At 45.1% G+C, this 14,286-nt stretch overlaps 1 protein-coding gene across 1 annotated transcript in view; it reads right to left on the bottom strand.

Annotated features, from left to right (window-relative positions):
* FGF2 (fibroblast growth factor 2) overlaps positions 1-14,286 on the bottom strand; it is a 23,983-nt gene extending 9,697 nt beyond the window's left edge. Inside the window, exon 1 of the mRNA XM_039550771.1 lies at positions 13,851-14,286. Coding sequence (XP_039406705.1) covers positions 13,851-14,031 — 181 coding nt within the window. The 5' untranslated portion in view covers positions 14,032-14,286. The remainder of the gene's footprint in view (positions 1-13,850) is intronic.

Genomic DNA, 14,286 nt, shown 5'->3' with positions numbered 1-14,286 from the left:
TTCAAATTCTGTGAAAATAAACTTCTGGTAAAGGTTTCTAAGTCCTGTAAAAATTTGTATAGTTTGGAGAAGCTTGTGAGAAGAAAAAAAAGCCCCAAGGTTTTCCTGCAGAGTTTGAAAAGAGCTGCAATACTCAAAGCCCCAAAATGAAAATCAGCTTCACTGGATTTTCCTCTCCAACTCCAAAAACACATGAACAAACAGAGCCAGAGTAATACTGTGAGTTTTCCAGGTTTCAGCATTATTTTATGGCTTTATTAATGCAGTGAATATTTGCCACAGGGTTACACTGAGCTGAAGATGCCAAGATACAACACAGCCTTACTAATCCAACACATTTTGACCACATGATCATCACCAGAAGTGACAATTTTAGGTTTAACTCACTCCAACTAAACTGGTTGTTAGAGAAATGTATCACTTGACACCGATGATCTGCATCTTTTGCAGCCTTTAATCACCAACAGCAACAGTTCAGACTCCATTCATCATTTCACATTTACTCCCAATACTTGTTCTCAGCATAACTGAACCTCAAAACCCAATTCATGAATGTCAAATAATTAAGACATCTGTAGCCCAAAAAAAGTAGCAGAGATTGTTATGAAAGAGCTCCTTAACCAAGGGCTAAAAAGGCCCATTTTCCCAGATATTCTTGCAATCCTCTGAGGGCCCCTCTAGCACAGCAGTGAGTTATTTCCCTGTTCCCGTTCATGCCCCGCAATCCACGAGGAACCGAAGCACAAGGCTCTGCCTGATGCCTGCTGGTGTTGTGACAACACAGAGCTCGCCTGCTGAGAAAACATCCCCAGGGCTGGGGCTTCACCAGTTTTTAAATAAATAACTGGTCATCACCAAGTTATTAAATAAAACAGTACAACCAACTCAAAGGACTGAGGAAATTTACAGCTCTTATTAAAGACTTGCTTTTCTATCATAATAAGCTTAATAGAATCATTCTGCCAAGTAAGAAGGAATGAATTGCAAGATGTACAAATGCACTTTTACACCAGCAGAGAAACTCTGAGTGACGTAGCTCGAGTGAATCTATGGTGCCTTCCAGTACTATAAAAATGGATAGAGAGGGAACAGTTTTTTTCCCAACAATACACAGAGGTTCTGTTAGAGATTCATATTCACTGATGTTCTGGCCGAACAACACCATGAGCTACACCGTCCAACCCATATTTCCACTGGAACCAGTACAACTTGTGGCACTAAAGGAAGCTGGACCACACTGCAAAAGGCACTGAAATGCTCTTTCACAGGATATGTGGCCAGGACAGATGTACAAGCTGCCAGTTAAACTGAACAGTGTATTTAAGAGGCTTACAAATGGGCATTTCACAACTCGGAGAGACTTTTCTAAGAATATGGAAGTTGAAAAGTGGTCTTTAATAGCATTGTGGTCAGCAAGGTTTCAGATTTCTGTTAAAAAATGGATCTTCCTTGCTTTTCTTAGAGATCTCAAAAAAAAAAAAAAATTCCAAGGCAGTTTTGCAGAGTCCAGTGCAGAAAATAATTATAAGGACAAGTAGCTAGACAGGAAAGCTGTTAGCAAATGCAGAGAATAGAGAAAACATGGACATTTTCCAAAAGTACTTTTATTGTTCTGAGCACTAGAACTGGAAAATCACACGTACAATGCAAACTCTCAGGCCCTTTTACAGTTCTAACAAACCAAAGCTTTAGAGTGGCCCAGACCCAGTTACACTGCACAACTTAAATGGTCCCAAATGGTTTCACTGCTCTGCATCACAAAGGGTTTGGCCAAAAATCTCCTTCAAAAGTGGTTCATTTCAAAGAGCTTGGCAAAATCTCCCAACTTAATACTTCAGAAAAACAGAGCTGCTCATTCTGGAAGTTGCTCACGGCTGTGCTGGTACTACCTTTTGACATCCAGTGGGAATCTGCTGGCAAGCCCTTCACCCAGGGCAATCCCTGTGAGCAAAACCACGTGCTGGTATTTCACTCACAGCAGCTGCACTGGCTAAGATGTTCTGGGGCAGGAGAATGCCACAGGATCAGTAAGGAAAAGGGAAAATAAAGGTCACAGGGAGAAGAGAAAGCGACAAACACATTAGGAATAAAATAAAATAAAATAAAATAAAATAAAATAAAATAAAATAAAATAAAATAAAATAAAATAAAATGCAGACAAAAAAAGCAAAGAGCAGTGAAGATGGGGCAGGGTAAAGGGCAGTACAGGAGGGTGCTGTACTGGAGCATGAGGCAAACACACATCTGAAGTAGGTGGAATTTGAGGATGTATTAGCCAAAGGGATTCATAAAATCCCCATTTTCCTACTCCTCCACAAGGAAATGGGAACTCTAACCACTATATCAGAGAAACCTTAAAGTAAAAACCAACTATGAGCCTCTGGCTTTGCACACATTTACACAGCAAATAAAGGTTTGATTACAGCCTCAGCTGCATTTTCACTATAACACACCTAGCAAACAGCCTACCCACAGACTTCAGTGCAGACTAAAGCTACGAGTACCAGCCCCAGTACCAGAATCACAGAAAACTCGGGTCAGAAGGAGTCTGTCTAGTTCAGCCTCCAGCTCAAGAGCCTCCATCACTTCACAGTGAGAACTCTGCTTGCCACACTGAAGCTAAGGGAGCAGCTCAGGGGAAGAGAAGACAAATTGGATACTATTTCAACCCCTGTTTTCGCTAATATTCAGCTGCTTTATTGGAACTAAAAAGGTCACAAGCAAAACGCCTCTCAGTTTATGAGAAGGGAGAGTTTCTGTACCCCCCAAAAATCCCAGGCTGCACGTCTCTGGATCAATGACTAGTGTTACTACAGTCTGCTGTGGAAAAGCTCAGCCCCAGCCAAAGGCTCAGGGCCCATCTCCAACATATTTGCAGAGGCCCTGTAAGGAAAATCCTTCCACGAGGCCCCTGAGTGACACTGCGGTGAAGCTGCAGCGCCAGCTCCCATCGCCCACCCTCCTGCACCTACGTGCCCACAGGAAAGCACAAAGCAGCTATTTTGCAGTCTCACTGCAGAGGTGGGTCAGCTCCAGAGGGAATAAGCATCAGAAATGCAAGGAAGTTCACAAAGAAAAGGAAGGGAAAAGTGAGACTCAACAACGTTTCGCTAAATGCATCACCCTACAGCCGAATTTCTGCCATACTCTGTGGCTGAAGTTGGCCATTCCTTCATGCTCGGGGGCAACATCTAGTCCCAGACAGGTGTCCAAGCAAAACACAAGGAGTCAGACGTGCTTGCTCCACACCTAACACGTCAAACCCTCCCAAACCCAGGGGCTGCTTCAAAGCTACACATGCGTTTACAAACATACATATATTAACACCCCCATTCTGGCATTTCCTGCCTGCTGGACCAGATCCAAACCCGAGCCCACGAGCTGGTGATGCCTACTGTAACATATCTCCAGGAATTACAAAAATCCTTGTCTCTCTGTCCCACAACAGTCTCTGACAGTTTCTGATATCTCTTTCTCAAAGGTACACTAAGCAATTTAACATCTGCTATTTGATAAGCGCTGACATACGAGGCATCCTCAAGTCTTCAGACCGCGAACAAGAGAACGACTTGCTCACTTTCATACGCTCATGGCAAAATTGAGCCCCTGCCAGAGTCACTGAAGCACACGCTGCCTAAAACCTGGAACACACGTGAGGGGGAGAGAGGAGAAACAGAGATGAGAAACAGCCAGCAAATCTTACCAGGAGAGGTGGGCTGCTAATAAACCAAACCATTAGGATTGCAACAAAAACAATCAAGCACACGGAGTGTCACAGTGAGAAACAGTGAGTCACACTCCCATACAAAGGCACATTTCTTTGCTTTTGCATGACAACATTCTAAGTGTATCTTTTTCCTTTTTACCAGCCAGAGGCATAAAACCACTCGCAGACAGACCCAAGGTCTCCAAAATGTAAACATCTACAACAAAAATACACACTCCTGAAACAAAAACACTTCAGGAAGTTCCGGTTACACTTAAGAGTAAACCAAGGCTTTAAGCAGAACAGTAATTTGTGTAACTGTTGAAGCATCGACCCGCTAATCTAATCAACCACATTAACATGAACATTCCCAGATTTATTTAAGAGTTTTCACCTTTTTAAGTAGTACAGATAGTGAATACAATGGAAATTATTTCCCTTTTCAGGTTACTCACCTATTCTGATTTATATCTTGACATCAATTCCTACAAATATCCAGCTCTACCTAACATGCACCTGTGGCACTGGGAATCCTCCCCACGAAACACTGATTACCAAATACACAGCATTCTCTGGTGCTCCCTATAAATATCATATAAAAGACAGTAAAGTCATCCTGCAGAACAGTAATTTCAGAACAGTGTGACATCCAACACTTCTGGCACCAGTGTGACACTGTGCTCCTTGCCTGTGTGCCCACATGTAAAACACGCACAGCCACGCTTCTCCATTTCTCACAGCTCGCATAATCTGGTTCATCAAACCTAATCAAGCCCTTTAAAAATGTCATGCAAAAGCAAATCCAGAGTTTCTGGATTCTGCTTACAAAGCACAACTTGGGCATTTTGTGCTGCCGAGTAAAGTAAACAGCAATTGCTTCGAGTTATGAAAGGATTTAATACGCCAGAAACTCCAAGTCACCATCATGTAAAACCCTTCTAAATGCCTTCTGCCACACTGTTTGCTGACTCCTTGGCATTGCAGATGAACTGATGCATCTTTGGAAGTCAAGAGAGCAAAACTAAACAGAAAAAATACCTAACTTTACCAGAGAAGAACTTCATTCATTACTGGGTACAGGTAATAAAGCTTAGTCTCCAAATTACCAGTATTTTCACCCCAAATTCTTGATTTAGAAAAATGTTTCAGGGTTTCCTTATGAAAATAATGCATGCCTGCTCACATGTAGTTTTTTAAGACTTTTCCTAAAGGGCTTTTCTTAGAAAGGGTAAGGCAATCCCCCATGTTGCTTTCATTTGCTTTCGCTTCATTTAGTATTCACTGAAGTAAATCGTAGAATAACCACTTTTGGGTGCTCAACTTTAGAACAAAGCTGGTGCAATTGTTCAGCCAACTCAGCCATATCAGAAGACACATACAGAACTTGCAGAAATTCAGCTTTATGTGTACTGTGCGTTCACTCATCTTGTAACTATGGCCTGTTTTTCACTTGCAGCAAAACAAGCACATAAAACCAGGGACAACCTAAGGCAAACACGGAACGGCATTTCAGAAGATGGAAAAGGTAAAATGTCTCATTTTTAGAAGGTATTTTGTAGTGTCCCTCCTCCAGGTACAACTCACACAACTACTCAGCAGTACTCAGTATTTCAGGGCTGTGACTGATGTCGGAGCAGTAACACATGAGATGAAAGGAAAAGACTGCCAGAGCAGTGGTGAGACACTGCCAACCCATAGGCTCAGTAAGCCTCACTGTCACAGTTGGAAAGGAAAAGCTGGATTTTAGGAATGCCAAGAAGAATCAGTAAATTGGATCAGAGAGTCTGGAGCACACTGGTGAAAGAGGAACTCCATCAGGCACCAGGGTGTAGAGAGACGGCACAGCAGACAGGGGGAGCAAGAAGGAACAACCCCATACAGAGGAGCTCCTGTGAATTAAGCTGCCTTTTAGAGCTGATTGCTCTTAACCTGGCCAAAAGGTTGAGACAGTGACTACGCTGGGTTTGCACTTCCCCTATCTCCAATACCAGTGAAACTGATCACTGAGACTTTAATAAATATTTATGCAAAAAGTCAAAAGAAAACCCCAATCAAAAGCCATGCATGTGCACACACAGTATTGCACTGGTGCCTGCCCATCTCCTTTATTGCAAGGACAGTGCAAATGCCACATTAAGCCCAGAGTCTTACTTCATCCTCCTATTTCATCCCCTTCCATCAAGCTGTGTGACCACCCTGTGCTGACCTTTAAATAAAGCATCCACAGGGGAACAGCAGGCACTGCAGTGAAGGACAAGAGTTGTCAATCACTGCTGACCCAGCTCAGTAATGGATCCCAGTCTTCACAAAAAGACTCTAATTTGCTTTTGAATGCAGCCTTGCTTGAGTAAAGAGTTTTCTTTATAAGAAACCAAATTCCTTAACTGAAAATAAAACACACAGTGCATATTTGGGTAACACTCCTCACTTTTATTCTGAAGACATTCACCATACTAAGAAGGGACATGAGCACTTTCCTGACAACAAAAGAGAGACCTTGGAAGCTTTCAAGAGAGACCTTGCAGCTTGGAAGAACCTACCTGGCTCCCTGCTGCTTCAGCCAGACCATCGCTAGTGCTCATATTCTGGTTTAGATCTATGTGATGGTTTCAATGTCCACAATGCTCCTGACATCCCTGCAAGAAGATGCTCCTGAAGTACACCAGCTACAAGCACTGGCCATCACACTGTCTCACCCTAACCACATCAAAGCAGCAGCCAGGCATCCCACTCCTAGCGGCGTTTTCTCCTAATAAAACATCACACAGACAATATTGATCCATGGGACTAGAGCCTGATCACTGGAAAACACCTTACCACCACTGATACTTGCTGTAGCACAGTTAAGTGCTCTGGAAGATGCTACTGCTTGAAGCAGTAAAGCAAGCAGAAGGTTAGGACTGAAACAAATAGCACCTGGCAACGAGGCAGTTCTGAGCACCTCTTCAGCTTTGAGGAATTCCTGCATTTCTAAGGACGTGAGAATTGTACATCTTTTTCCTCCATTTTCCTGAATGAACTACATTACCATTAGCAAAACATCCATAGTGGATCTGTAAACATCTGTAAAAACCACAAAATGAATCCTTCCTATTTACATACTCCGAGGCATGGCCAGGAGCACGTTCAACTGTTTATCCCAACTGCTCCATGACAGGTGGAATCCACATACTATTTCCCAGGAACTGCTCAGCCTAACAGGTCTGTGCAGCAGGATTCCCTAGAGACTGCTCAACAGAAGTGCCAGCCTCTCCCATACAGCCCCTATATGGCCCCCAGTGGCTGTTTCTCCACACTAACCCATGTTCCTCGTTTTGCATCCATCTCTGTTCCCACAGGTACCAGTAGGCCCCATGGAGAAACTGCACACAACCACTCCACAGGTGTGGTTCCCTTACACTCAGGAATGTCGGTCTCTCCGCTGGTCTTCCCAGAGTTGTGGGACTGTATGAACATTCTCTGTAATGTAGTCCCAAAAGTACTATTCTAACCTGAAATAAAACATAGGTGACAACTGCATGGACTCTTCAAGACATCCCTCTGGGAAGATGTTGTATCCTGTCCTGCATTTTAACAGATGAGGTGGGTCAGGACATGGCACCACAGGACAGGCAGTGACAATCAGCTGCCACTGGAGAGGGGCATTCTGTGTCCCTCCATTCCACACTCCCAGCCTCAGGCTCCTACCACCACCCTTGCACCAGCTCTCACACCTCTCTTGACATTTCAGTGATGGGCATGTGGATTAAAATTAAACACTTGAAGATTTTTAGCCCAGTACCCAGAAACACCAAGAAAAGATAGTCTGCTAAAAAACTGGTGCCAGTCCCCAGAGGTAACACTCTGACCTTCCCCCAGGCACAGATTGAGGTATTGTGGCAACTGTGCACTCGAGTATGTTAAGGACATCCTTTATCAGCAAAAATAACCCCAAAGCTACATCCCCACAGAATGGCACAGGGCGTCTGGGAATAATAGGTACGTTTGCATCAGGCATTGTGGGCCAGCCTGAGAGTAGAAAGGAAAGAACCAAGAAACAGACTACAAATATTTTCGAGCTGTATCACAGCTGACATCGCTCCCTGCTCTTACAAAACACCGCCATACAGGATTCCATAGCCGCGGGTACCGGGATTTTGTGACTTGCACATTCCAGGAATGCTAATGATTGTGGTTTTGTGAGACCTACTGAAATCCCATCAAAAGGTAACAGACATGCCACTGATCTCTGCAGCACAAGACCAGAATTTCACCACACTGTCACTGCACATGGCATCTGCACCCTACTTTGCCCTTTCCCAGTACCCTCAGTAACCTTATCCTTTGAATCATTCGGGCAATGTGGTTTCAAGCTCTAAAAGTCAAACATGAGTGGCAGGCTCACCCAGGTCACTCCACCAACAGAGCACCATGACAGCTCCTGCAAGACGACCTCCACCCAACTCTGCAGACATCATCTCATTTGTATTCTCGGCTGATCGTATCAGGCTCCAGTCAAAATCTGGCCCTACCCTGAACAAACAAAGAACTACGTAAGATAATAACCCTAAAATGCCACCAGCACTCCAGAGAGTTGCCCTTTTAACATTTTTATTGACACGTCTGGAGGCAGCAGAAGAGGCAGACAGGAAAAAGTTTACCCGTATATTGTCACCAAACACTACTGAAAACAATGAAGGATGAGAGAGTTGCTTTATTTTGAAATGCATAGTCTTAAACAGGTACTAACAAAAGCAAAGGCTATTAACTCTCCATCAGGATTGAAACACTATCTCATTACCAACTTTAAGCCTTCAAAATCAAGCCATAAACATTTCAAATATTGCTTGGTATAGATATTCAATTGACAGATTCCATACACTTATGTATGTTCTTCAGCAACAGTAACTTGAGCATTCTCTGGACTGCATTGAGTCTGGTTTGGTTTTATTAGATAACTGCTCTAAACACGCTGTCACCGACAGCCAAGAGCACCATTAACTCCAGGGTCATTAACCAGTTCAGCACAATCCATCACCGCCCAAGTATCCTGAAACAGATGGCCAGCGATCCCAGGGCAATCTCCTAAGAGTGCTAAAAACCATAATGATCAAATAATTATTTATTAGAACTGCCTGCCATATCTGTAATCCAGGGGAGCTCGGGAAAGCTTACAGAAACAAAGTGACACTGAAAGGATTATGATTTAAAATTCAGGTTGAGTTACTAACATCATTCACTTTCTATAAAATGCTTTTAAATATGACCCCACTACAGATAAACTTTTTCTTGGAATCAGTTGCAAAAATTTTAAGCATTTATGAACCAAACAAAAACCAACAGCAGCCCCCTGATCTCACTACATGTTATCTGTATTTGTCTTTTCCAGCTCTGGGTGTGCAGTGGCTAACAGGAGTTGGATTATCATTTTCCTGCAAACAAGACTATGTAAGTACCTAAAAACACTCCTGATTTCCAAAGTGACACAATTTAAGGGCTAAATCCTGCCCTCTAGTGTACCTGTGCGTGGTGGTGCCCTTGGAACCTTCCCCACTTCCAAACTGGGCAGAAAACAGCTGGGAGGGACAGGACAGTTCACTGCCCACTGGAGACATCTTGTATTGCCTCGGTCCACCTTTACAGTGTACCTGCTACTGGATCACACAGCTCCGGGGTGGGCAAGACTCACTAGGATCCGGGATAGAGGATTAGCACACACGTGACAGATGAGAGGGCATCCTCCCCTGAGCAGGACCATGCAGGAACATGATGGTATTTCTATGACAAAAGAAGCAGAACAAAGCACATTCCCAACTTTTTCACACGGGGTGTCTCTGCTACCTCATCCCCTAAAGGCAGCTACATCCAGGAGCCAAGAGGAATTTCTGGGCTATGCCACAACGTACTTGGCAAAGCAGTTAAGGTCTGCGCAACAGATTAAAAGTAATGCAGAAAGAGTGTGCTTCCAGAAGGACTTGGGTAGAAGCCATGTATTTGAACGTTAAGGGGCAGGGGTTTTTTAAAAGAAGAGTCACCTCTCACTTAGTGCTAAGATTTGGAACAGATCTTGCCCTGTCAACAGCTCTGGCTATGTCTTTGGGACACCAAAACGGGAAAGGAGATATTCCAAGTCCCAAACAACATATGCACCTATAAAAGTTAAACACCAGGTACTGAACCTTCTTACGAAAACACTTCCTGACATTTGCTCAGCTTCCTCTTTCTGAGGATCACCATGAGTTTTCTCCCTGAAATCTGATCAGTGATCAGATTTTCATCATCTTCACTGAGCTGCTCTAAAAGTCAGCCTATATTTCCTATATTTCAGCAGAGTCTTTCCACAACCATTTAAATGTTGTGTAAGAGAAAAGTCAAAATCTTAACATTAACAACTACTTATGAAAGGAACCTTCATAAGAAATTTTCCTGGACCAGTACTACCCTATTTTACATTTTCTTCAGATATTTATGGAAGAGGAGAGAGGTACTGAGCAGGAAGAAGGTATTTCAGACATCTGCACGGTTGACTGAGCTCACACAGCTGAATCCTTTCCAAGTGAGAGGCTGGAGCCTTGTCACCTCATTAAGGAGTGGACAAGAATGGCTCGGGATTCCTTGGATACTGTCTTGGGTTATGCTCATCATGAAACAAACCTGCTTAAGAAATTCTGGAAATGCATAAATGCCAACCGTTCCTCATTTAGGGGAACTGTGAAAGGAACCAGCTGTACTACTAGATATGTTCTATATGTATGGATAAGTGTTCTCTTTCCATTCCCCATGCTTTTCTCCCCTCACCAGTACTGTAGCCTCTTTGAGGGAAACACCTCTGGAGAGTTTCTAGAAGCCTTTCCAAAAACACTGCGTTCTTTGTACGTTTTCCAGGGCATAAATCAAAAGTTGTTGATCAACAACAACAACAAAACAGCCATGTTTTTTGTTTTGCTTTAAACAACAAAACTCTCAGCAAGCGCCCTCTGTTTCTTGTTTGCCTGAAAGTACTTCTTCAAGGGAAAAAACTCAGGATGGAGTCCCCAGAGTGTGTCCAAAGGGGCACTTCACTGGAGTCACTGCAGCACACACGTCAGATGTGGCAATAAGGGCCATGGAAGACGCCCTGTCCTGGTTTTCAGCTGTGTGAATCATATGATCCCAATCCTCCAGCACGCAGGACGTCAACTTCCATTCTTAATTTCATTAACCACACAATTATGAATAAATGAATGTGAGTGGGGTGAGTATAAAACCATGCCATGACATAAAACAGATAAGTATGTCAAATAGAGGAAGAAGGAGGGGAACAAAAAAGGACATGGATCATGGAAATTTGTTTGTAGTATTAAAGCTTTGGTCTGAAACGTAAGGAGACAGTAATTTGCCTTCTAAAATAAGAACTTCCTTTAAAAGTAAGGATGATGTGCTACTGAAATGTTATTTTGTATAATTAATTCCTAAGAATAGCAGCAACCACAAGTATCTCTACGAACTGTCCTTTCATTATTTCTAAACCAAATTGTGCAAAGACATGGTATTCTCTTTTCAAAACCACCTTAAAAAACCTTTTGCTCAGCTAAGAAAATCACCCTGAATTACTTGAGGTGTATATTTTCATTGCTAATTTCTTTTTTAAAGTCCTCTCACACTGTCCAAGATTTATTGCCTTCTGCCATGCCAGGAATACCATGAGATTTCACAGGGACTTCCACAGAGCAGCACTCACCAGGTCAGAGTTGAGCAGAGTCGTGTGGAATGACGTATTTACAGCAAAGATGCTAAGGATGTGAACCATGCAATGCCCCAGCAATGAGCCTCACTGATGCTTCAAGCACTGATTATTTTCTGCTTCTCAGAACTAGGGTTCTTCCAGGAAAAAAAAAAAAAGAGAAAGGAAGAAAGAAAAAGCCACAAGCCAAGAGCTGTCTGATAATGAGAAAAGGAGAGCATGGCAGCAAGGGACAAGGGAGCAGCTCAGGCGTGGTGGCATTTCTGTCCCCAGGTGTGTTCGCTGGAAGCAAATCCCAGCAGCTCCCAGGTGTACCACATTTACAAACTACTCTTTTTAAACAAAAGGGTTTTCTACACTTGGCCAGCAAGTGCCAAGCTGAGGGTGCCCGAGGAGCTGACTTGGTGCAGCTCAGGGCAGAGGCCACATCACCCACGTACAACTCAGGTTTTCCTTTACCTGCTGGCACCATTTGTTCAAGAGGAAAAAAGGTCAGAAAAGAGAGGAGCTTCAGAGAGGGAAGCACCAAAGGAAAGGGGAAAGAATACTTGTGATCAGATAGTACTGAAGAGGCAGGGAAGAAAAAGTACAGAGGCAAAATGAGGAGCCCAAAAAAAAAGACAGCAAAAATACAGCTACAGATCAAAACAGAAAAACCTGGAAGAATAAGGCAGTATCATCAAGATTAGAAATATTTTCAAGCACAATTCACTACTAGGAAAGCACAGGATGTCAGTTGAAAATTTTAATATTGATAAGGCTCAACAGGAAGACAAAACACACATTCAGTGGACTCAAGAATGAAAAACTAGTGTTAGTTTTACTGAGAGAGTAATAAAACAAGGCAGGGAGGAAGAGATGATTAAGGGGGAGCTCCATGCTGAAAAAGGCAGCAGTGATAAATACCACCTCCACGCAGAGCAGCGTGGCTCAGCCAGGTGAGCACAGACCAACACACACCACTACATGCACTTTTCAAAAGCAGAAACAGGGAATGAGGCAAGAACCCAACAGCCATGACAATGTCTTGGATCCAGCTTCAGCCTTGTACATCCTTCACTCAACATCACCTCCCTTTGTAGTAGGTTTCCAGCACATTTTCATAGTTACTCCTAGGGTTAGGTGACACATCTGATGAACTAATGAGATTTATTTCCTTTAAGGATTCCTGTTACAGGATTTCTTTGGAATTGTTGGGTAAAACTAATTGTTTTGCAAAAGGTGAATGTCCAATGTGGAAAGTAGTATTAAGAACCTTTGGTCTGTCTGCTCACTTTGTTCTCCCCCAAGCTTAGCCCGGTCCCTGCATCCATTACTCAGAGCACAGGTGCAATGCAGATAAAGAATCCTAGTAAGGCATTTCACCTGCTTCTCATGCCAAGTGCCTGCAAGCAGGCCCTGCACAATAACAGCTTCTCTCCAACCAGGAATCGCACTGGGATGACCTGACAGCTAGGCAGCAACTCCCTGTACCTGCTCTGAAGGAAATGCCTCACAGGCACATCAAAAACTCACCACTACATCCACAAAACCTCCATACTGAACACTTCCAAAGTATTCTGAGCTCTGTAAAAGGCATTTGGTTCATAGGACCAAAAGCAGCCTGTGTTGGTAACAGCAACCTGCCACACGCTCCCTGCAAGCCTGTGACCACTCAATCCATGGGCTGTGTTCCCAGCCCAGGAGCCTCTCCCTCCCTTCAAAAGATCATGTATTGGAGGGACGACCTCCTTCCTGCTGCTGCTGGAATCCATAGGTTTTATCTGTAGCTGAACCGTCGTTAATTAAGTTAGCAAAAAAAAAAAAAAAACCAAAAAACAAAAAAGAGCCACACAATATGCAACATTTTAAGTCAAAAAGATGGTCTGACAGCAATTTGTTATAAACCCTGCTGCTTCCTTGGCCAGATTTACCCCTCTGTTCCTAAGAGTATCTGTATGCCGAAAGAGCTCCTACTCAGGAGCACTACCCGCAGTGGGAAAAAGAACAACCTTCTCTGTACCTTGATGCTTCCAACGCATTCACCGCCGCCGTGTGGAGCCGGCAAGTGCCATTACACCCCCTTAAGGGCCGCGCAAACAAACTCGAGACCCCTTCAAGCCCGTAACCAAACCTCTGTGCACCTGACGAGCTCTGTACCCAGCAGGTTGAACGCGGAGCCGCCAGCGAGGCTTTGCCCCGGGACACTCCGCGGGTGCCGGTGGGGGACCACCCGCTGTAGCACGTGTGTATGAATTAACTCGGTATGAATTAACTCCGTCTGCGTACTCGCGGTTATGCACATAGGAACATTCGGCACATTTACGGGCGCTTTCCAAGCAGGGCTCGCTGCCGAAGCTTCGGCAGGGCAGGACGTCCGAGGCACGGCCCCTCTCGCAGCCCCACTGCCCGGGCGAGGAGCCGCCCGCCCTCCCGCCCGCGGTGGTCCCGGGACACACTCACTGTGCGGGTCGCTCTTCTCGCGGACGCCGTCCACCTTCCCGTCGGGGTTGATGCGCAGGAAGAAGCCGCCGTTCTTGCAGTATAGGCGCTTGGGGTCCTTGAAGTGCCCCGGGGGAAAGGCGCCGCTGCCGCCGTCGTCGGGCAGCGTGGCGATGCCCCCCGCCGCCGCCGCCGCCGCCATGCGCCGGGCCCCGGCGGCACCGCGCCGCGCCGGGCCCCCGCCGCCCCCCGCCGCCAGCGTCGGGCGGCCTCGGCCCCTACCCCGGCCGTCCAGCCTCGCCTCGCAAGCCGCGAGCCCCGCCGAGCTCCCGACACGTCCCGTCCCCGCCGGTCCGCGGGAGCTGCGCAACGGCGCTGCTGGATCGGGAAAGCGGGAGGCAGGACAGACGGCAGAGCCGAGCACGCCGGGGACGGACTCCCCACCGGCACCGGGCTG

Source organism: Corvus cornix, chromosome 4, assembly GCF_000738735.6.
Source record: "Corvus cornix cornix isolate S_Up_H32 chromosome 4, ASM73873v5, whole genome shotgun sequence".
In the NCBI taxonomy this organism is placed as follows: domain Eukaryota; kingdom Metazoa; phylum Chordata; class Aves; order Passeriformes; family Corvidae; genus Corvus; species Corvus cornix.
Note: the sequence above shows the minus strand (reverse complement) of the source record. Positions and strands in the feature narration are given on the sequence as shown.